Source organism: Tripterygium wilfordii, chromosome 4, assembly GCF_013401445.1.
Source record: "Tripterygium wilfordii isolate XIE 37 chromosome 4, ASM1340144v1, whole genome shotgun sequence".
In the NCBI taxonomy this organism is placed as follows: Eukaryota; Viridiplantae; Streptophyta; class Magnoliopsida; order Celastrales; family Celastraceae; genus Tripterygium; species Tripterygium wilfordii.
In genome coordinates this window covers 8,620,803-8,644,315 of record NC_052235.1, presented here as the reverse complement: position 1 = coordinate 8,644,315, position 23,513 = coordinate 8,620,803, and the positions used below count along the sequence as shown (strand labels likewise).

General features: G+C 41.5%; 3 protein-coding genes across 3 annotated transcripts; 2 read left to right on the top strand and 1 right to left on the bottom strand.

Annotated features, from left to right (window-relative positions):
* Positions 1-1,439: 1,439 nt before the first annotated feature.
* Positions 1,440-2,994, top strand: LOC119995847 (maturase K-like). Its single transcript, XM_038842300.1, has one exon. The coding sequence runs from the start codon at positions 1,611-1,613 to the stop codon at positions 2,946-2,948; it is 1,338 nt and encodes a 445-aa protein (XP_038698228.1). The 5' UTR covers positions 1,440-1,610; the 3' UTR covers positions 2,949-2,994.
* A 54-nt stretch (positions 2,995-3,048) lies between these two features.
* On the top strand, positions 3,049-3,546 carry LOC119996909 (photosystem II protein D1-like). The gene has a single exon (XM_038843689.1). It carries the CDS (start codon positions 3,106-3,108, stop codon positions 3,544-3,546), a length of 441 nt encoding a protein of 146 aa, XP_038699617.1. The 5' UTR covers positions 3,049-3,105.
* A 59-nt stretch (positions 3,547-3,605) lies between these two features.
* Positions 3,606-22,814, bottom strand: LOC119995846 (probable UDP-N-acetylglucosamine--peptide N-acetylglucosaminyltransferase SEC). The gene is made up of 13 exons (XM_038842299.1): positions 22,629-22,814; positions 9,042-9,113; positions 8,867-8,943; positions 8,593-8,794; positions 8,354-8,521; positions 8,134-8,244; positions 5,464-5,550; positions 5,219-5,346; positions 5,049-5,131; positions 4,747-4,852; positions 4,511-4,657; positions 3,845-3,965; positions 3,606-3,756 (listed from the first exon to the last, which is right to left on the bottom strand). The coding sequence occupies exons 1-13, from the start codon at positions 22,788-22,790 to the stop codon at positions 3,643-3,645; spliced, it is 1,578 nt and encodes a 525-aa protein (XP_038698227.1). The 5' UTR covers positions 22,791-22,814; the 3' UTR covers positions 3,606-3,642.
* Between the last annotated feature and the right edge of the window lie 699 nt (positions 22,815-23,513).

Genomic DNA, 23,513 nt, shown 5'->3' with positions numbered 1-23,513 from the left:
GAATGGCCTTGTGATCCCGTGCCTTTTATTTTTCTGCACCAACATTTGGCCAAGCCGGGAATGGCCTTGTGATCCCGTGCCCTTTATTTTCTGCACCAACATTTGGCCAAGCCGGGAATGGCCTTGTGATCCCGCGCATTTCAGTTCCCGTACAAAACTCGGTTGACTACACCTTTGTTTGTCTTTTATTTCATAAAAGACATACAAAGGGGGGCAGCTGTAGTACCCGGTTTTCGTCCGGCCCAAAAAAAAAATAATAATAAAAAAATAAAAAAATAAAATTTAATTAATGAAATTAAAAAATACAATAATAATAACAATAATTCAAAAGCCCGTTCTGGAGCCCGTAATCTCACAAAAAATTCAAAGCCTGTTTCTTGGACCCATAAGCATGCAAAAAATCCTATAGCCTATTTCTTGGACCATAAGCCCATAAAAATTCCAACCCAAGCCCAATATAACTAAACCCTAGAAAATATCTAAAAAATAGGACATTTAAATAAATAATAAACAAAAGAAAATCCTTAAGAGAGAAAGGTGGTTCCTTTATTAGGGTTTCACAAAAATAAGGAAAAGACAAAAATGTAAGTCTTGAGGGTTTTAGAGAAGGAGAGGTAAATAGGGTTCTTTGGGGCATTTTGGGATTTTTTAAAAGAAAGATAAGTTAAAAGGGAGAGGGTAGCCGAAGTTAAAGGGGAGGAAAAAGAGAAAAAAAGCTTGTGAGAGGAGGGCTGCCGCACAAGAGGGTTTTGGTGTGAAAAGGAGAAAAAAAAAAACAAAAAGAGAGAGAGCAAGAACAGGGGAAGGAAATCGGGAGAGAGGAAAGAAAAAAATAAAGCAAAGGGAGAAAAATCGTGAGTCAAGGAGAACTTTGAGTTTAAGAAAGGAGAACTTTCGATTGCTCTAAGAAGGTAATATCTCGTACATACTTGGATTCGTTGGGTTCCATTTTCTCGGTTCTATCTTTGTTAATACTGGGTTTCAATCTTCCTAGCTTGAACTTCTTTTGTGCGTTGTTTTGACTTTGGGTTTTGATATTCATTTATACTGGTATATTCACTATGATTGATATTTGGTGTCTGTGAAGTTTGGGCTGTAATGTTTGGCTGTGATGTTGAGCTATGAGGTCTATTAGTCATAATGTGGTGTTTATTGATATCCGGTGCAATTGATGGCTGTAATCTTCCTAGCTTGTCATATTGGATTATGGATCGGGCTTTGAAACTTTGATTATTTATTGTATTAAATCTTGATGATGATAGGATGCATTCATGGTGCTGTGATTAATTTCGGGTGTTAGTTTTGGTGTTGATATATTCACAGTGCTGATGTTTGATAAGATGTCCAGATTTTGATGTTAATTGGTGGTCACAAGCTTGATTTAATTGAAATAGGGTTTGTGTTGATATGGGCACAGTTGGGGGATCGGTTCTAGGTATTTTGAAGGTCTAGATCCATCTAGGCAGCATGACTTCCTATACCCACTTATCTTTCGGGAGTATAGTTATGTGCTTTCCCATGATTATGGTTTAAATAGATCTATTTTGTTGCAAAATGTCAGTTATGAAAATAAATCTAGTTTACTAATTGTAAAACGTTTAATTACTCGAATGGATCAACAAAATCATTTGATTATTTCCACTAATTTTTCTAACCAAAATCTATTTTTTAAATGCAACAAGAATTTATATTATCAAATGATATCAGAGGGTTTCTCAGTCATTGTGGAAATTCCATTTTCCCTACAATTCGCATCTTCTTTAGAAAGGTCAGAAATGGTAAAATCTCATAATTTACGATCAATTCATTCAATATTTCCTTTTTTAGAGGACAAATTTTCACATTTAAATTATGTATTAGATGTACTAATACCCTATCCGATCCATCTGGAAATCCTGGTTCAAATCGTTCGATGCTGGGTGAAAGATGTTTCTTCTTTGCATTTATTACGATTTGTTCTCCATGAGTATTGGAATTGGAATAGTCTTCTTACTCCAAAGAAATCCATTTCTATTTTTTCACAAAGTAATCCAAGATTTTTCTTGTTCCTATATAATTCTTATGTATCGGAATACGAATCTATCTTTCTTTTTCTACGTAAACAAGATTCTCATTTACGGTCAACATCCTCTCGGGTCCTTCTTGAGCGAATCCATTTCTATGGAAAAATAGAACATCTTGCAGAAGTCTTTCCTAATTATTTTCAGGTTATCCTTTGGTTGTTGAAGGATCCTTGCACACATTATGTTAGATATCAAGGAAAATTCATTCTGGCTTCAAAAGATATGCCATTTCTGATGAATAAATGGAAATTTTATCTTGTTAATTTATGTCAATGTCATTTTTTTGCGGGGTCTCAACCGGAAAGGATCTATATAAACCAATTATCCAAGCATTCTCTCGACTTTTTAGGCTATCTTTCAAGTGTGCGACTAAATAATTCAGTGGTACGGAGTAAAATGGTGGACAATGCATTTCTAATAGATAACGCTATGAAGAAACTCGATACAAGAGTTCCACTTATTTCTTTGATTGTATTATTGGCAAAAGCGAGAGTTTGTAATGTATTAGGACATCCCATTAGTAAAACGACCCGGGCTGATTCATCGGAGTCGGATATTATTGACCGATTTGTGCGTATATGCACAAATTTTTCTCATTATTATAGTGGATCCTCAAAAAAAAAGAGTTTGTATCGAATAAAATATGTACTTCGACTTTCTTGTGTTAAAACTTTGGCTCGTAAACACAAAAGTACTGTACGCGCTTTTTTGAAAAGATTAGGTTCGGAATTATTGGAAGAATTTTTTACAGAGGACGAAGAGATTCTTTCTTTGAGCTTCCCAAGAGCTTCTTCTACTTTGCGGAGGTTATGTAGAGGTCGGATTTGGTATTTGGATATTATTTGTATCAACGACCTGGCCCCAGTTCTGATGAATCTAGATTGATAAGATTATAGATATCTTTTTATGGATGTTGATATTGGTTGACACGGATATATAAGTCATGTTATACTGTTGAATAACAAGCCCTCAATTCTACATTTATAGAGAATGCGTGTGCTTGGGAGTCCCTGATAATTATTAAATAAATCAAGATTTTACCATGACTGCAATTTTAGAGAGACGCGAAAGCGAAAGCCTATGGGGTCGCTTCTGTAATTGGATAACCAGCACCGAAAACCGTCTTTACATTGGGTGGTTTGGTGTTTTGATGATCCCTACTTTATTGACTGCAACTTCTGTATTTATTATCGCTTTTATTGCTGCCCCTCCAGTAGATATTGATGGTATTCGTGAACCTGTTTCTGGATCTCTACTTTATGGAAACAATATTATTTCTGGTGCCATTATTCCTACTTCTGCAGCAATCGGTTTGCACTTTTACCCAATCTGGGAAGCGGCATCCGTTGATGAATGGTTATACAATGGCGGTCCTTATGAGCTAATTGTTTTACACTTCTTACTTGGCGTAGCTTGTTACATGGGTCGTGAGTGGGAGTTCCATAAACCGGATCCAATACCCGGTTGTCTAAAACATAGATGACATTCAAATCATCTGCAATGATATGACAAGGCACATCAAGTCTGCATCATTTGAATTACGTACAAATCCCGACTCTTCCCCCCACACTTCATATTTTTATCTATCATAGGGGAAGTCCATATCATCCTCGGTAACTTTGAAGTGCTGGGGCTTCTCTCCTGAACAATGAAGATTCCACATTTTGAAATATGCCATTTCAAGATTCCTCACCTGCAATAAGGAAACAAGCATAAACTTAAGTAAAATATCTGTGGCACAGATAAAGGCAGAGTGATTTGATCGTGTCTTATAGGCTCACCCAGCGTGTCGTGTCAAACAGAGGGCAAGTCATGCGAGCTGCCTTGAGTTTATTGGTAAGAGCCTGAAGCTTTTGCCGGTTTAATGCCAAAGACACTGCCTTCTCTTCATACTCCTTTATGCTGCAGTAGAAGGGTCATCGAAACAGAGTTGAAAATGAATAATATTTTACTCAGAAATATAATCATGTACATCAAAAGCAAAAAATAAAAAATGAAAATCATTCCACAATGGCCAAGAAAGTGAAAAGATGGACAGGCAAATAGATTCCACCTTCAGGAGGATTCAGTACCACCTGAGGAACAAAGGAGGTGGAATACCTAACCTCCAAACACAATGTTGCATCAAATGGAGTTTAAAGTTAAAACATTGCTCTATGATGGAACAATTTATAGAGAGCTAGAGGGCAAATTGTATATGGCCCAGAGAAAACAAGGCCCACTTGGTTGGCTTGTTAGGTAGACAACATTATTCATTTAAAATGGAGTTTGACATTAAAAGACTGTTACTACGATGGAGAGCGCTAGAGGGCAATAAGCATATATGGTCCAGAAAATAAGGTCCACTTGCATGGCATATTGTCAAAATATGAGTTGCAAACTTCTGTACGTAAATCTAGCCACCAAGTCTTATGTCTTTCTATTTATGCGGCAAATGAGACACAAACCTGCTAACAATCATCTCCTCTCCCAATCCAGTGGCAAGACAAAGGGATCCGGCAAGCCTTGTAGCCATTTTCTCAAGGGGCACTGTCACAATTGGTAGACCAGCCCATAAAACATCAGTACCCGTAGTATACGCATTGCATAAAGGCCTGCAAAAATAATAACTTAACCATCAATTTACAAACTTCAAACTAAAACGATTGATCGACTCTAGAAGAAATAAAAAGATATATCTTACGTGTCGAGGAATAAATCAGCTAAAGCACTACGTTTGATATGCTCTCGTTTCATTGCAACATCTGTGAAGATTATCTGATCTGGCTGCACACCCTGTGCAGCAGCATCTGCACAAGTTCACAAATTTTTAAGCAGGGCTCATATCCAAGGATCAAACATATAAGAATATTAAGTATTAACACAGAACCCCCAGAAGGGTTAAAAAAGAACCACAAGTCTAGTTTGGTTCAAGGACTGGGAATGCATTAGGAGATGATGCAAGTGAAAACACCGTTCGTAATAGAAAATAGAAGATTCACTTACATGCGCGGACTCTCATTTCACCGGCAGCTGGGAACCTCAGAAGCCAAAGTGCACTGTTTGGTACACGTTTAAGGATATTGCACCTGAAGCCATACAAAAATATAAGCTTATATTGCTGAACTGCCATACTATCACATGCAACCACAAACTAAAGGCTATCCCAACATTACCAGGCATTAAAAATTTCAGGGTCCATTTTATGCAGCTGATTAAAGCATGCAAATATAAATTTATCTTCAGGGAGTCCATAATCAGCTCGCTTTTGCTGGTAAGTTGGGTCCAAGACATCCAAATTTTTCTGAAAGGGAAAACATATTAATGTTGTTATAAAAAATAGATCTCCAATAAGGCAATATGTTACGAAGCACGTGATAAAATCAAAGAGGTAGCATTTAAAAGCCAATTAAGGACTAACCTGCTTATAATCATTCACAAAATAACAATGAGGGACATGGACAAGCTTTTCAGAATAAATATGTGCCAAGCGAATTGGTGAAACAAACTGCACGAAAAGGTACATATCAGGCAAAGAGTAAGTTGTAAGGGATAATACAAGAAACCTAGGATTAGATTTTGGTCCTTTACTCACCTCGTCGTACTTAACACAAGAGGGGGGGTGAATTGTGTCCCCAAATTCCGATAGGAATCTCTTTTTATAATTTAAAAGGAAATCAATGTCAATTAACAATTAACACACAATTTTGGACTCTAATGATTATCCTAATCAATATTCATTCCAATGCAAGATGTGATTCAATATGGTGAATGATCAATTATCAAATAATCAAGGAATTGCAAAAACAGATTTTTCAAACAACACACTGCGCACAGATTTTACAACTCAAATTTCACCTAGCAAATCAAGTCAGAATTCAACGAAATTTGGTATGCAGTATCACAACACCCTAATGAATACTATATCAAAAATTCAGATCAAAATTTAAAGTTTAAGTAAGTCTTCTAATCTCGGACAGATTAGGGTTTTGAAAATCCTGCAGTTTGAAACAAGTAGTAAATATAAACAAGTAAACAAAGAAATCAACACAGCGATTTATAGTAGTTCGGAGACCCTTCTCCTACGTCTACTACCTAGATTCACCAACCTAGGATTTTCCCAACTTCACTAAGGTGTGGTTTTAAGAGACCCACAAAACTCCTTACACCAAGGGTTTCTAAGAACTCCCTCAAACTTCAATGTTTACAATTTCCCTTAACAAAGGGAATTTCTCAATGGGATTTTCAGCCAAGGTTCTCACAGGTTACCTCAAAGGTATTTGGTGTGGAACTCTCAAGATTACAGCAACACTCTCAAAGATAGGATTTTAAGAACAAGAGAGGTTTAGATTGTAAGTAAACAAAGCCTAAAGGATATAGGAACTTCCCTTTTGCAAAAGCAAGAGTAGTGAGAAGTCCTTGATTGTAGAGGCTTGTATTGGAGAATATTGTTGTAGCAAATAGCAAGAAAGCTTGATGATTGATGAACTTGATAGCAACAGGTTTCTCTCAAGGATAATTTTCAATTTGCTTCTCCAAGTTGTATGAAAGGGAAGATCCTCTTTTAAAGGCAATTCTCTCCTATGCTTGCAGCCATTGGATCAAACTTCAAGAGTTGATCTCTACCATCCATTGCAGCTCCTAATCTTGGTCATTGATGATTTGGGCAAACAAATCTCCACCATAGAGCATATAGACGTTGCACATGCTCCTTTTTTAAGTCAAAAATTGCAAGCAAGAAAGTTGTCTTATGCACAACCATTTGATCAATGTATGTCTTCAAATCTTGACCATTCAAACTCTCTTTAATTCTCAACCATGGATGTAGATTGTACTATGCCATCTTGTCCCTTCATTTTGAATCAAAGACTTCAAAAGTGATCTCCTAGTCAAGGATCTTGTTTGATTGCACCAACCTAACTTTCTTGGTAGCACATGTCTTGAGTGAAAATGTCAAACAAGAATATATCACTAATGATAGAGAGGACAAGGTTTGTCCCACATGTTTGAAAAGAGTTGTATCTCCATGAAGACCACAACCAATAGCCTCAATGTTGGATTCATTCAACTTGATTAAGTGCCTTAGTGGAAAGTTGGCAAATATAGGATTTTTCATAGTTTCCTAGAGCTCCAAGCTCATTCTTAGAAACAGGACTTCGACCACTCTTGAACATACTGAATTCTGAGCCATATGAGACCACAATGATGATTAACCTACAAGGAAATAGGAGGTAGAACTCCCCAATTGCATGTAAGCTCAAAGAGCTTCATATAGAGCGCATAAGTTAATTACATTAGAAAAACAACCCAGAAAATTCAAATTACTGCATGATAAATCATTTTATATGTATTAGAATGTCCATGTAAAATTTCATAACAATCGGAAATCGTTTGGTCACTCAACCAAGCAATTAGATCACTAATAGTGAAACCGATAAATTCTAAGTGTAAATTCAAAGTCATTTTGCAAACTCAGTGTAAATGACCTTTTCTCTTGAACTTTACTAAATCAAATATGTTCATAGTGATGAAACTAAGATGCACACAAAATTTCATTTAAATCGGAGTTCATTTGGTTCATCACGTTCACCAAGAACACATATGCACAAAATTAGGTAAAACCTAGTTTTGGCGGAATTTAAGCATATGACTAAATATATATGTGATGCACTTAATTTCTCATGATTATAGTCCTAGAACATATATTAAACCTTCATGTGCATGTAGTTCAAGTTTCAAGTCATTTGGACCTAAGTTGGTTAAGATATGATAATTGAAAAATTGATGCTCTAACTTAGTTCATGTATGTTTGTTTTCAAAACTTAATTTCCAGCACTATCTCAAAAATATATAGTCATTTAAATTCAATTCATATAAATCAAATATTGCTTTAATGTTTCATTATCATTTATAAATGATTTAATATCATCAAAATTAAACATATAGGACCATAGGTCCAACACTTTTCAGAATAAATATGTGCCAAGCGAATTGGTGAAACAAACTGCACGAAAAGGTACATATCAGGCAAAGAGTAAGTTGTAAGGGATAATACAAGAAACCTAGGATTAGATTTTGGTCCTTTACTCACCTCGTCAGTGACCAAGTAATCAATGTAAGTTGTCCCGGTTGTTCCAGGAAATCCCATGTATGAAACCTGAATAGGAGCAGGCTGCATAGCAAATATTTCATTTCGTGCTCCCTGCATTAATACACAAAAAAAAAGGTTGTATTGGACCAGTTGTCATCTTGGAAAGGCCAAAGTAAAAGAAAAAAAAAGTTCGGAAAAAAAAGAGAGAACTGAACCATACCTTGGTGTAACCATTAAGATTGACAAGGATCTGTATCTTATCTTCATTAATAAGTTTAGCAATCATATCAGATGACATGGCAGAGACCTCTATAAAATGCTCAGCTTCAGACTGAATACGTTGTCTCCATTCCGTACCATCATTTGGACTCAAGGCATAACAAAACACCTGTATGTTTTCACCAGTTATTGGCACTCTTCATATTGCAAAGAGAATATGAAAGCTAACTATTTACACACCTCAACGTTTTCTCTATCATGCATCCCAAACACAGATCCCATGAGATGCGACAAGGGGTGATTACCAAAGTCGCTGCTCACATACCCAACCCTTAGTCTCTCACTTCCACCTTCCTGCTTAACAGGAACTGAAGCAAGATGGTTGAAGGGAGAAAGAGCAAACCGTGATGCAATTATGGAGCAATGGGCGGCATATTTACGGCTGCAAGAAGAAAGGTTCGATTAATCATACAATCATCATCATAGTTGATCACAAAAATTCAAGAAACAACACCTAATCTCAAGTGCAAGCAAAGGATCAATCGGGTATGCTATTGCATGGAATGGCTGGACACTAGGAAGAACTGACATCTGCATTCACAAAACTGTTCAATGAGATCCCAGGTGGCAACATCCAAGTGGTAAGCATGAGCACTAATTATTCAGACAAGGGAACAGAAAATGATTACGTTAATCTGTCTCCTGATAATCCCTTCAACTTCAGAAAACATATTATGACGGTCCTCCCAACTGCAGACACACTGCAAAACATATGACCAAAAGAGATTAGAGTTTTATACAGGAGATTTCAACCAGGATCATGGAAAATGACCCACCAAACTGACTGTTTAATCTACCTCAAGTATTTACAATCATTCCTGTAGGTGCCAAAAATGGTGTGGCACCACGTCAGCACATAATGACAAAACTAGTAGAGCTATATGGGTCTTCCCACTTAGACAATCACGATTAGGCCCAAATCCGAAAACCCATCTGAGAGGCCCATATACAATCTTTACATCATTACTAAGTAAACATAGCAGTAGTTTTACGATAAAGCTGTCACCCTCTCTGACATGTATTTGCAGGAGTTTTATAGCTTTACAGCCTGTTTGCTTTATCATTTGTACAATGACTTTTCCTTAGCAATATGGTACCAGGTTTCGAGACGTTTGATGTGTTGGCGACCGTGTGTAGGCGCCAAGGCATGGTGTAGGCGCCAAATCGTATGAGCGCCATTGCATGAGTTACCTTTCTTGTAAAGCAGTTCCTATCAGTCTAGTCTACAGCAAGTATCTATAGGTGCAACAGACCTATATCTCCAGGTAAGACATTCTCTCGTACATATTTCTCTTTATAGAGTGTCACCCACAATTCTACCCTCTCCTTTGTTAACACCTGTTGTGATCATCTCGCACTACTACTTTATACTACTTTTTGGTATTTGTCAACTCTGACACAGCCGATATGATAGACCTTTCAGTTACCCTTCTTTCATGCAAGTTGGTCCAATAAAATGTTTATGAGTGCACACAATTCCCGAGGTAGATACTTGTTCTCTTATAAATACCCCCTCTTTCGTATGGGAGGGGGGAGAGGAAAAAAAAACACTTTTGACCCACAATACTGAAAAATACCCCAAGACAACATACTCAGACAAAACACCTAAGAACATAGCTGGTCTTCCACCTCCGACAGACTCTAACTTGATCGTCGGAGCCTCCACGACCGGCACCCCCCAATCCGGTTGAGGAGCTTTCACGGTTTTCTTTGTTGTGAAATCTGCAGAACTCAAGGTTGTGAACGGACCCCACAGAAAGACAAGTTGACCTTTCAACGATTGTAGAACTTTGCCCCTACAATTTGGCGCGCCAGATAGGGGGCTCTTGACAAGTGTTGAGCCAAAGAGATTTTACGACGACCTTTCATTATGACTGAAACCAGCGATGTTACCAACAGCCAGCTGTTAGAACTCATGCAAGCCATGAGAGAAGATATGTTAAGAAACAAACAGCAAACGGATGCGCGATTAGAATCAATGTCGAGCGACAACGCAGCACTCCGTGGGGAAGTATCACAGCTGAGAAGTCAGAGTGCTTCTCAGGTCAATGATCCTACTTCAGTTCAAATACCACCTTTTCCCCGTCTAGAACAAACACCACCACCTAGTGACCCTTTACCTTATCCTTTGAGTGCTCAGTTTGTTCCCAGCACCACCCCTGGCGGGTATGATGTTTCTACCTCGAGGGGTAAATACCCTATGACGGAAGAAACTCCGCAGAATGTCGATAGGGATGCTACAGTAGATCTGACTGCTTCTCCGGGGAGTAAGCTCCCACGGCCACCACGTTTCCCTGCTGCACCTTTCGCAGGGCCCACTATAGCTTCAGTCGCTCAAGCGGCGATGGCTAAGCAGATTCTCGAATTGCGGGGAGACATAGATAAACTAACCAAAGCACCTCCTGCTTCGGCCAAAATTAACGCCAACTGCTATATGGGGTCGCCATTCGTAGATAGTATATACCAGACAGATCTGCCTCACAGGTTCAGCGTCCCCAGCATGAAGTTATACAATGGGACTGACGACCCCGAGGATCATGTAGCCCATTATAAATTGAAGATGGGAGCTATCGCCATACCATATGGCATGCACGAGACATGTATGTGCAAAGGGTTCGAGTCTACTCTTACTGGTCCTGCTCTTCGTTGGTATATAAATTTACCTAACGGCAGCATTGCTTCTTTCGAAAAGCTAGTGGAGACGTTTATGGTGCAGTTCTCCAGCAGCCGTAAAATTCATAAGTGTTCGGATGACCTGTATCGGTTGCCGCAGCGTGTGGGGGAGTCCCTTCGTGATTTCCTCTCCCGGTTCAACACGGAGAAGGTGTCGATACCTTGTTGCGATCCGGGGACCGCAATTCAAGCGCTCCGAAGTTGCTTGCTTCCCGATGGGGAATTCTATGAGGAGCTCACGAAGTGTGATGTTAAGAGCTATGAAGAAGCTCTAATTAAAGCTACCGTGTTTGTTCGATGGGAGGAAGATGCCAGGAGAAAGCCATTCAACCTTCTTAAGCAAGAGAAACGAGAGGACAAGCGTCCTCGGAAAGAATCGCCTGCCATTGGCGAACCTAGTAGTAACTGGCGCTCTCGTAGGTCCGGAGCATCAGATTATGCAAAAAACTGTCCAGAGTATCCTCTGAAAATACATCAAGTCGAGGCTGTACAAATCTTGAGGAAGATGGGTAGCGATGTGAAATGGCCTCCCAAGAAGGAATCTGAAGGGTGGAAAGACCCTAAAAAGTGGTGTGACTTCCATCAGGATATTGGCCATACCACTCCTGATTGTCGGGGCCTTAGGTATGAGGTGGATTACTTGCTGAAAAAAGGGCATCTCAGAGAATTGTTATCTGAGCGTGCTAAGGCTATCTGGGAAAAGAGGAAAGTTGATGACCCAGAGGCATTACCACCTCCACCGCCAGTTACCGCTACTTATTGCGTAATTTCTGGAGGATCCGAGATTAGCGGGCTGTCCTATACTTCTGCCAAGAAACACGAGAAGGAAACAGCAAACCCAGCTGCTAAACTGGCTCGATCAGTGGGAACTTTCACTAACCAAGTGATGGCCTTTACCGACGATGAAGCTACCCAACTGCTACATCCGCATCACGATGCTCTGGTGCTCACACTTCAGGTTGCGAACATTAACTTGAAGCGAATCCTAGTTGACAACGGAAGTTCGGCCAACGTATTGTTCTTGGCCGCCTATAGAGGAATGGGTCTAGATGAGACTCTAATATTGCGGAAGTCCACAGCACTCATCGGGTTCAACGGTGAGGTAAGTCACTCGCTGGGAGAAGTGGTGTTACCCATTTATGCCCCAGGTTTGAACAAGCAGACTCGGTTCTCCGTTGTAGACTCACCCTCTGCTTACAATGCTATTTTGGGACGACCTTGGTTGCATGCAATACGGGCCGTACCCTCCACATATCATCAAATCCTACGCTATCCCACCAGTAATGGCGTTAGGGAAATCCTGGGAGATCAACACTCTTCTAGGAGTTGTTACAGGACCACCATGAGGAGTAAGGGTGAATCCTCTTAGCAGTTACAGAACCAGGCACCCGGTCTGGAACCAGACGAGCCAGGAATGGAGAAGCTTGATGAAGTGCAGATCCATCCTGACTTTCCAGATCATAAAGCCCTGATTGGAGTGCAGCTGCCCATTCACCTACGACAGGAATTGATTCAGTTTCTGTCACGGCATCATGATTGTTTTGCATGGAGTCATGCGGATATGACTGGAATAGACCCTGAAGTCGTGATGCATCAGCTCAAGGTCAATCCTGAATACCCTCCTGTCAAGCAAAAGAGGAGGAAATTTGCTCCTGAACGGAATCTAGTCATTAATGAGGAAGTCCAGAAACTACTGGACAATGGCTCTGTGGTGGAGGTGCAGTACCCTGACTGGTTGGCCAACGTTGTCGTTGTGAAAAAGAAGAATGGCAAGTGGAGAGTCTGTATTGATTTTACGGATTTGAACAAAGCTTGTCCGAAGGATCCCTTTCCACTACCGCACATAGACATGATGGTGGATGCGACCGCTGGCCACGAATTGTTGAGCTTTATGGATGCTTTTTCGGGGTACAATCAGATTTTAATGCATCCGGAGGATCAGGAAAAAACGGCTTTCATAACCGAGAGAGGAATTTATTGCTACAAGGTGATGCCTTTCGGGTTGAAGAATGCCGGGGCTACGTATCAGCGATTGGTTAATAAGATGTTCTCTAAGCATTTGGGGGACATCATGGAGGTGTACATTGACGATATGTTGGTGAAGTCTTTAGTTGCGGACCAACATCTTGAGCATCTTCAGCAGGCTTTCGATTTGTTGATCAAGTATAACATGAAGTTGAATCCTGCTAAGTGTTCTTTTAGGGTGGCATCTGGAAAGTTTCTCGGGTATATGGTCACAAAGCGGGGAATCGAAGCCAACCCAGATCAGATTCGGTCAATTTTGAATATCTCTTCCCCAACTTGTGTTAAAGATATTCAGAGACTTAACGGGAGAGTGGCGGCCCTTAGTCGCTTCATCTCCAGATCGTCCGACAAGTGCTGTCATTTCTTCTCTACCTTGAAGAAATCTGTTAGCTATGAATGGACACCAGAGTGTGAAGACGCTTTGAATCAGTTAAAAGCTTATCTTACTTCCCCTCCCCTATTATCCAAACCCAGCACGGGGGAGCAACTATACGTGTATCTGGCTGTGTCAGGGGTAGCTGTAAGCGCAGTTCTGGTTAGAGAAGAAGACAAGAGGCAGTTGCCAGTGTACTACGTAAGTAAGAGCTTACTAGACGCGGAGACCCGGTACAGTTTGTTGGAGAAATTGGCTCTAGCTTTGGTGGTGGCCGCCAGGAAATTGAGACCGTATTTCCAATGCCATTCGATTGCAGTGGTGACTAATTTTCCATTAAGAAGCATACTCCATAGACTTGAGTTGTCCGGACGGATAATCAAATGGGCGGTGGAGCTCAACGAGTATGACATCACGTATCAACCGAGGACTGCCATCAAGTCGCAAGTATTAGCGGATTTTGTGGCTGACTTTGCTCCATCAATACAGTTAGAAGCAGACAAGGAGTTGCTTTGCATGGTAAATCAAGTCCCAAAGGCATGGGCCTTATATGTTGACGGTTCTAGCAATGTTAGAGGCAGTGGTCTAGGAATTGTGCTGATCTCTCCAGAAGGGAGTATAATTCAACGAACAGTCCGTTGCGATTTCCGTGCCACGAATAATGAAGCGGAATATGAAGCATTGATTGTTGGTCTAATGCTGGCTAAAGAGCTTGGAGTAGCGAGCTTGAAGGTTCATTCAGATTCGCAGTTGATAGTGAATCAGTTTATTGGTTCCTATCAGGCCAAAGACGCCAAAATGACTTGTTACTTGGAGCTGGTAAGAGAATTGCAATTAGCATTCGTGGAGTTTTCCATAACTCAGATCCCACGGGCAGAAAATTCATATGCGGACGCACTGGCCAATCTCGGATCATCGATTCAATCCGACCAAGAGCAAACAATTCCTCTGGTACACCTGAAGTGGCCGTCGATCAGTAATCAGAAAGAAGAAGGGAAACCAGATGGCAGTGAGGTCTTCCCCGTTAGTTCGAGCCAAACATGGATGACACCATTTGTTCAATATTTAGTGAATGGTGTTTTGCCAGCAGAGAAGAACGAGTCCAGACGTTTGGTCGCCAAAGCTGCTCGGTATGCAGTACATGATGGGCAGCTGTATAAAAGATCGTATTCAGGTCCTTTGTTGCGATGTGTGGATTCACAGCAAGCACAGTATGTGCTGGCAGAGTTGCACGAATGAGAGTGTGGTAATCATTCTGGAGGAAGAAGTTTGACTCATCGGGCCTTAACTACTGGGTATTATTGGCCAACAATGAGATCGGATGCACTTGATTATGTAAGAAGGTGCGACAAATGCCAGAGATTTGCCCCGATTCCACACATGCCACCAGAAAGACTTACTCCCATCGTGGCGCCTTGGCCCTTCATGAAATGGGGGATGGATATAGTTGGTCCCTTGCCCAAAGCATCAGGTCAACGGCAATACTTCCTTGCAATGACTGATTACTTCACCAAATGGATTGAAGCTGAATCTTATTCTTTGATTAAAGACCTAGATGTGAAAAAGTTCGTTTGGAAGAATATAATATGCAGGTTTGGAGTGCCTAAGGAAATTGTGACGGATAATGGTCCGCAGTTTGCGAGTCACAGATTTCAGGAGTTTTGCGCTAACAGGGGAATTAAGGTAGACTTTGCAACGCCAAGACATCCACAGTGTAATGGCCAAGCTGAAGCTTCCAATAAAACCTTGATCAAGACCCTGGAAAAGCGTCTGGAAAAGGCTAAGGGTGCTTGGGCCGATGAATTACCAGGAGTACTATGGTCTTACAGAACTACTGCACGAACCCCTACAGGGTCGACTCCTTTTTCTCTTGCATTCGGATCCGAGGTTGTTATTCCGGTCGAAGCTGGACTCCCGTCTGCCAGATTTCAGTGGACAAATGAACAAAGGAACTGGCAAGAATTGAATGATCAGCTTGATACTATTGATGAACTCAGAGATCAGGCGCTCACACGGACAGCTGCATACCATGACAAAGTCTCGAAATACTTCAACAAGAATGTTCGAACTCGAGCATTTCAAGAAGGGGATTTTGTGCTCAGGAAAGTCTTCGAGAACACCAGGGAGCCGAATGCTGGGAAGTTGGGCCCGAACTGGGAGGGCCCCTATTTGATCCACAAGGTACTAGGAAATGGCGCCTACAGATTGCGCAAGCGAAGTGGAGAAGAAATCTTGCACCCATGGAATGCTGTCCATCTAAAGCTGTACCATTTCTAGAAACATTTAATCTTCTGTTATTTTTGTACCTTGTCGTTTTAAAAGTTATATCGTCAATCGTGTAAATATGAGAACTAACTTAAGCATCGAAGTGTCGATGGGAGTCCCATCGACTACCTTTGATTGTTCCTTTGAGCGCAGGGGCTGAAAGTACTGAAGGTTGATGATTCAGTCGTCTATTAAGACGACAAAGCATGGAGGCGCCATTACAGATAAGTTTTCGTGATTTTTTGATTGTTCCTTGCGCATTATTGAAAGAACTTTATAAAAGATAGGAATATTGAAAATACTGATTTTATTTTCGAAACTGATTAAAAAAAAAAAAAAAAAAAAGGTACGGTCCTTACGACCAGATGTTCAAACTGTCATTCATTTTATTTCTCGCATCCTTAATCAAAACAGAAAGATTAAGGAGCGAATCTTGGAGTTTGGCTATGTTCTGCTCCATAGCTCGCGTTTCCACAAGCTCCTCCAGCTGGAGCATGGCACAGCCAACAGTCTGTAGAGCTTTGGTTAGCTCTGTGATTTGTCCTACTTGGTCCTCCATGTCTCCTTTCATCTCTTTCATCTCCTCCTCCATCGCTTTCAGCGCTTCTTTCAAGTCACTGATATACTGGTTAGGGTTTCGATAGTCGGGATGAAGGGACGAACTCACGTCCTTGTGATCATCAGAGTCGGATGGGGAGTTGACGGAACTTTGGGACGCGGCCATTGCTGTAGAAGTTGGAAGAAGAAATAGTCGCTAGGATGATTTCCTTGCTGCAACGAAATCGTTCTTATATAATGAAGTATCTTACATTTTCATCTTCTCGAGAACCTCCACAATTAATTCTGCAATTAATTCTTTTGCGGTAATCCAAGGGTCAAGATAAACTTTACAACCGGAAAAATTTCTACCTGAACATTTAATATGGACAAAGAAGTCCAATGTATCTAAAGTTCTAAAGTGAACTAATCTAAAAATTCTGCAAAGTTCTCTGAACTGTTGCTGAGTAATTAAAGACAGTATTGAATGAAAGTTCACAATGATTCCAATCAGCGTGTGCCATTAAAACACCTTTATCACTGGGGGGCAAAGGTTCACCCAGTATGACGAATCTCAAAGCATTAAATACAGACTAGTTTTTAAGCTTACCATCGCCAACACATGGTGTCGCCAGACCTCTGATAGGATATTACGGCAACCTGGTTGGCCTGACTCATTCCCAGTGTTAGGCTACCTCTGTAGAGGATGCCCGGACTGGCAATGAAGCCAGGCCAGCGTGGCTGACATAATAGTACCTCTTGTGTTTTCTGGTAGTAACAATGATATAAGGGACGACTGATCAAACTCACCGACAGCGCTGGGCAACCCGTAGGGGTTTTTTGCCGAAGCTGACGGTGTAGTCTGATCAGCAATACCAATATCACCGAGTTCCCCTGTTGAGTTATCTTTCAACTCTCTGTTGTGTTTTGCTCTATACACCTTATATAGAGCGTAACAGTCTCGTGGATTTAATTTTCTGCTGAGTCCGCCAATAGTATTCTGGAACACGTGTTGTTATTATAACGATTTCTGGCCTGACAATGCCTGTATTTAAGTTTTCGGAGTTTCTCAGTCAAGATCTTGTTTTACTGTTCTACGATTTACTCTGCCATATTCCCTGAAGTTGGATATAATTGCGTCCGACTGTCCCATCTTGTCAGATTTCGTCTTTTGCCACGTATTTCACAATAGTTTCAGTCGCCTCTTAGAAATCGGTTCTCATAGTCCAACTCAAACTGGGGGACAGAGTAAGGTTATTTTACTAAAGATACTAGTTAGATGCTAGTTAAAGAGAACATAAAAATACCGAACTGTTCAGACAAATTATTACAAAGAGGGAAGGCAAACAAATTCACGGATTTTCTCCTGGGACCTCAACCTCTGTAGCTTCCACGGTAGCATTGGTCTCAGGACCGGGAGCTTTTATCCCAAGGACTAGCGGTCCAAATGGAACATCTCCTGTAATGGCGGCACTAGAAGTGCGAGGTACTTCAGCTGAGAGATCTTCCGGCCCAATGCTGGGCATTGGCGGTTCGCCAGCTTCAAGGGTAATGTGTTCATCAGTAGGGGTGTTACTCTCTGGAGGCGCCAGGTCTGTTTCGCTGCTAGTTCCTCCAAGTGTTTCTTCGTCTGCAACCCATCTTCTATTGGGCTGATAATTTTCAAGCACCACTACAGCCTTCTTAAGCATCAAGTCTACATCCCATTTCTGATGCTCATTCTTTTTGTACTGGGTTAGCAGCTTGAACCTCTCTGCGGCTTGACCAACACCTCCCATGGCCCCTATTTTGACAAGATAGTTTTCTTTCATCTTCCTGGACAGTTCGATCTGCTCAGTTGTCTTTAGAGTTTGCGCTGCCAACGCCTTGTTGAGCAGATCTTTTTCATTGGAGACTTCACCTAGGTGTTTAGCTTGATGCTGCATTTGGGACTCCAATGTTTTCACCTTGGCCTCAGCATTTTCCAATTGATTGGTGGCTCCTTCCCAGCAGTCCTTGAAATACTTAGCGTCTCTGGTTGCTTGCTCAATTCTTGACTCAAATTGGTTGGCTTTGTATGCGTCGTCGTGCACTTTCTTTTCCAATGCACTCAACATTTCGGTTGAATGCAGCAGTTGATCATCTGCATCTTTCAATTTTTCCTCCAACCTTGCAATTTGAGCAGATACTTCAGTATTTCTGTGCTTTTCACCAATCAATTGACACTCTAAGTCTTTTTGAGAAGACGTGGCGTTGATCAATTTCTCTTCCAAATCCTTTACCACGCCTTCTAGCCTCTCTTTCTCAGTTTTTTCCTTGCTTAAACTGCCAATGGCGTTCTCGCCAGATCTGAGTACCCCCTGCAGCGCCTGTCAAAAGAACAACCAATGTGGTATTAGTAATGAGAACTACTGGTAGTAAATTGATGCACTTTTTAAGACACTTACAGTAAAGCAGTGAGCCACTGAATAATTGAACTGGCTAGAAAGAGGCATAGCATCCAACTTTCTGGCATCTTCAGGGAATACGAATTTTCTGATTCCCACTGGTGGGAGTACAGGAGCAGAGGAGACAGTTAAGGATTTGGGAACCCATATCGAGATTTCTTCCATCTCACTCCCCGTGACGTCCAACCTTAGTCTAGGTTGAATATCTTCCCTTCCTTGGGCAGTGTCTTCCGCTTCCTGGTTGCCCGGTATCGCCAATTCAGTCCTTGATCCGCTGGCCATAGCTTCTTCCCTTGCAACCTCTGATACCACTGTTGGTACCATATAGTCATCAGTTGTCGGGTCAAACTCCCCCCGATCTTCCGGAGCCGGAGTCTCCATTGGCTCAAGAGTTTCTGTCCTGATTGCCCTGATGTTGGGCAACCTCCTGATCAAAGGCATTGTGTCCTCCTCATCGTTATCTGAGCTATCATCCAGAACAATGGTCGTTGATGCAACCGCGGTAGTACTGTAGGGAATGCCTCCTCTACCTCTGGGTCCTGAGGCAAAGGCGTCGTGAAGGTGTTTCCTGGGCCTTTCCGCCTCTTCGCCAATATTAGCAGTTTCTTTTTCACTCCCTTTAGTCTCACTGGTTCCAGTGCTCGTCAATTTGCCCTTACCAGTGGGATCCTCTTTTTGCTTCACTCTTCTTTCGGGTACTTCTCCCGCTATCTTTCGTTTCCCCCTAACTTTCTTGGCTTGGGACGCCTCTGCAGCACGCATAGCAGCCTCAAAGCCCCCACCAACTGTATCTTGTCTCTGCTGATTCTTCTCAGCATCTTGCAGCAGAGCTTCATAGAGGTCGTCTGCGTCGGTGATATCCGCGAAGACGTTTTCAAACATTTCGTCGCCTGCACAAGTAATATTAAAGGATGAGTTTTCAGTGCATGTTCGTTATGAGTCGGGAGTTATTTACTCAGCAATTATTGCACACTTACTGATATATCTCCAGAGAGACGTTTTCTCTAATTTACGGGGCACCAGAATGTTCTTTCTGGATCTTTTCCGTTCTCCAAGATTGTAAAATTCTTCTACCCTCTGCAGCACTTCGGGGCTACTTTTCCATTTGCTCAGCAAATTCTTTGATGCTGCAGAGGAACGATACATAAGATTCAGTGACTGTAATGAACCAATAAATAAGGAAAGAAACTTACTATCTCCTTTAACCCAGTTTGAAGGTAAATCCCCGTGGAACCCAAATACCAGGGCACCCCTGACAAAGATATATCTGTCCTTCCATTCAACAATATGGTCGTTGGAGACGGTGTCGAGAATCAATTCTTCTCTGTTTCTCCGACGGACTAAGCAGAATCTCCCTGGACCACTTAATTTGGCATAGTAGACCACTACCAGCTCTTCGATCCCAAATTCTAGGCTCTCCAGCTCAGCTAAGCATTGAATGCTCAGAAGAATTCTGAGGCTATTTGGCATCCATTGGCTAGGGCATATTTGCCATACCCTACAAGCGTTAGCAAGCAAGCTGGGAACGGGGAATCTCAATCCTAAGCCGAAGGACAGAAGGTAAAATGGTGTCCATCCAGGGACTCGAAAATCAACCCCCTCTGTGTCAGCCCCAGGTCTGATTTCAATAGAAGAGTGAATTCTGTATTTCTCCCGGTAGAAGTCCATTTCGCTTGCTGCCAGGGTCGATTTAGGGTTTAACCCTTTCGGTATCAGTGGTCCTTCAATATGACCATTTCTCTCCGATTGTTTCTTTTCATGAGCGGGCTTACTGGTGCCGACTCTGTCACCGCCAGACTGTGAACTCCCCGACCCAGACCAAGAATAATTCACGTTGGGTTCTTGTTCGCCGTTATTCTGGTCGGTGGGAGTCCTACTGCTACCAGAGACTCTTTCTGATTCTTGAACATGGAATCTTGCCATTCTAGTGAATATAACTTAGGGCAGGAGGAATTGAGAATTACCTTCCGAGTAGTACAAAGTGAACGTCCTGGGATGATCTCTCTTTCTTTTCGTATTGAGCGAGTCTGAGCGAAGTCTGTGGAATTCAGTCGAGAGTTTCTCCTTTGAAAACTCAAAATGTGATTTTTGAGTTTCAGCATTGTACGATTGTCCATAATGCCCTTACGGCCATCATACGCACGGTTATCGAAACGTGCTCCCCAAGGAACGGAAGCAGTAAATATTCAAAGTTTCACTGTGCGCGTCAGGTACATTAAATGCTTGTCATGTCAGGTTGGCACGCGATACGGTATCTATTTCTTACGGTATTGTTCTAACACAATGACGATCATACCATATTACATAAACAGCAATCAAATTTTTCTTCTAAAGCTATTGTTACTACTCTAGTCCATGTAACTAACTTCTCTTGAGATAATTACAGGGTGCTACCTGCCAATGCTTAACGAACAATGGTTACCAAGTCAGAATTGCCGAACTTTTACATTCTCATTTATGTAAACTCTTGTGATACACTGAGCAAAATTGGTACTCATACAGTCGCCATTGAGTGTTCTTTTGCAGGTGGGTACAGTCGCCTTCGAAGCATGGATCGGTTACATCAGATAGTTAACATGCTAGCGCCATCTCAGGCCACAGCAACAGCTCCACTACAGTCATCATGCTAGCGCCAATTCAGGCCACAGCTATGACTACAATCTTATTATCACACTTACGCCCATGCTGGCTACATACAACCTCAAACAAACGAGGTTCTAAGCTTTGTCAACCTCAAACAAACGAGGTTGTCTCCTATACAAACTTCGAACAAAAGGAGTTGTATCCCATCAGCATCGACAAGTGTCAGGATTCTTCTAGCGCTACTCTCCAAGATGTATTTGTTTTCATGCTTAGAGAGTGGGGGACAATTGTAGGTGCCAAAAATGGTGTGGCACCACGTCAGCACATAATGACAAAACTAGTAGAGCTATATGGGTCTTCCCACTTAGACTACCACGATTAGGCCCAAATCCGAAAGCCCATCTGAGAGGCCCATATACAATCTTTACATCATTACTAAGTAAACATAGCAGTAGTTTTACGATAAAGCTGTCACCCTCTCTGACATGTATTTGCAGGAGTTTTATAGCTTTACAGCCTGTTTGCTTTATCATTTGTACAATGACTTTTCCTTAGCAATATGGTACCAGGTTTCGAGACGTTTGATGTGTTGGCGACCGTGTGTAGGCGCCAAGGCATGGTGTAGGCGCCAGCTCGTATGAGCGCCATTGCATGAGTTACCTTTCTTGTAAAGCAGTTCCTATCAGTCTAGTCTACAGCAAGTATCTATAGGTGCAACAGACCTATATCTCCAGGTAAGACATTCTCTCGTACATATTTCTCTTTATAGAGTGTCGCCCACAATTCTACCCTCTCCTTTGTTAACACCTGTTGTGATCATCTCACACTACTACTTTATACTACTTTTTGGTATTTGTCAACTCTGACACAGCCGATATGATAGACCTTTCAGTTACCCTTCTTTCATGCAAGTTGGTCCAATAAAATGTTTATGAGTGCACACAATTCCCGAGGTAGATACTTGTTCTCTTATAAATAACCCCTCTTTCGTATGGGAGGGGGGAGAGGAAAAAAAAACACTTTTGACCCACAATACTGAAAAATACCCCAAGACAACATACTCAGACAAAACACCTAAGAACATAGCTGGTCTTCCACCTCCGACAGACTCTAACTTAATCGTCGGAGCCTCCACGACCGGCACCCGCCAATCCGGTTGAGGAGCTTTCACGGTTTTCTTTGTTGTGAAATCTGCAGGACTCAAGGTTGTGAACGGACCCCACAGAAAGACAAGTTGACCTTTCAACGATTGTAGAACTTTGCCCCTACAATTCCCATGAACCAGAACAAGCCAACAGAAAGACAGTGCAATACAGGATATACTTTGGCAATACCTGCAACGTGTGAAGAAGGTTACAAGTTGCCTCTGGGAAATCTGGGCGGAGGTGCAACGCCTGCTTATAGCTTTTTATAGCAGCCTCCACATATCCACTGCATACAATATGAAGTACAAATTTACTAATGACAATGTCACGAATGCAACAAGTTAATAGCATTTAGTTGAATTACCACTAATTCAATCCAACTGAGAAGAAGAAACGTCATCCCACTGCAATCCTAAGTAACCAGGTAAAGTAAACAGGGCACAACTTCAAAACTTAAAAACCCCTTCTTCACATTTTCATTAAGGAAATTAGTAACTTTTGAAGAGCCTTCCAAAAAAAACTGGGAACTCGTTTGAGGTTAAGAAAGGCCGTAAGACAGAGAGAATGATGGAAGAGATTTTACCTATCTTTATATTCCGTCGCTAATTTCGTTGCAAATTAATTCCGTTGCTAAAAGTTCGTCGCTAGCCCGTCGTTAATTTCCATCGCAAATAATCCATCGCACTTTTCCGTCGCTAATTTTTGCGACGATTGTTTTTGCAACGGAAAAAATTCCGTTGCAAAAAGTCTTAGCGACGGAATTTTGATGTTTTGCGACAGAAACGTCCGTCGCAAAAAACCTGTTTTCTTGTAGTGATGGAGGAGGAATGATTCATGTATAAAATATTGTTGGAATTCACAAGTGACCCATACTGGATAAGTATAACAAAGTAAAGTGGTTAATATATATGTATGGGTTCAGTTGCTCAAAACCTAATAGCTTAATTTATTGGATTCATATGAGTTCCAAACATGTATGTTAACCACGGACACTCATAGATGTGCGTGTATGCAGACATACACTTCCTAGTCACGTCTCTCTAACAATTGGTATCAGAGCTGATGGTGACGACC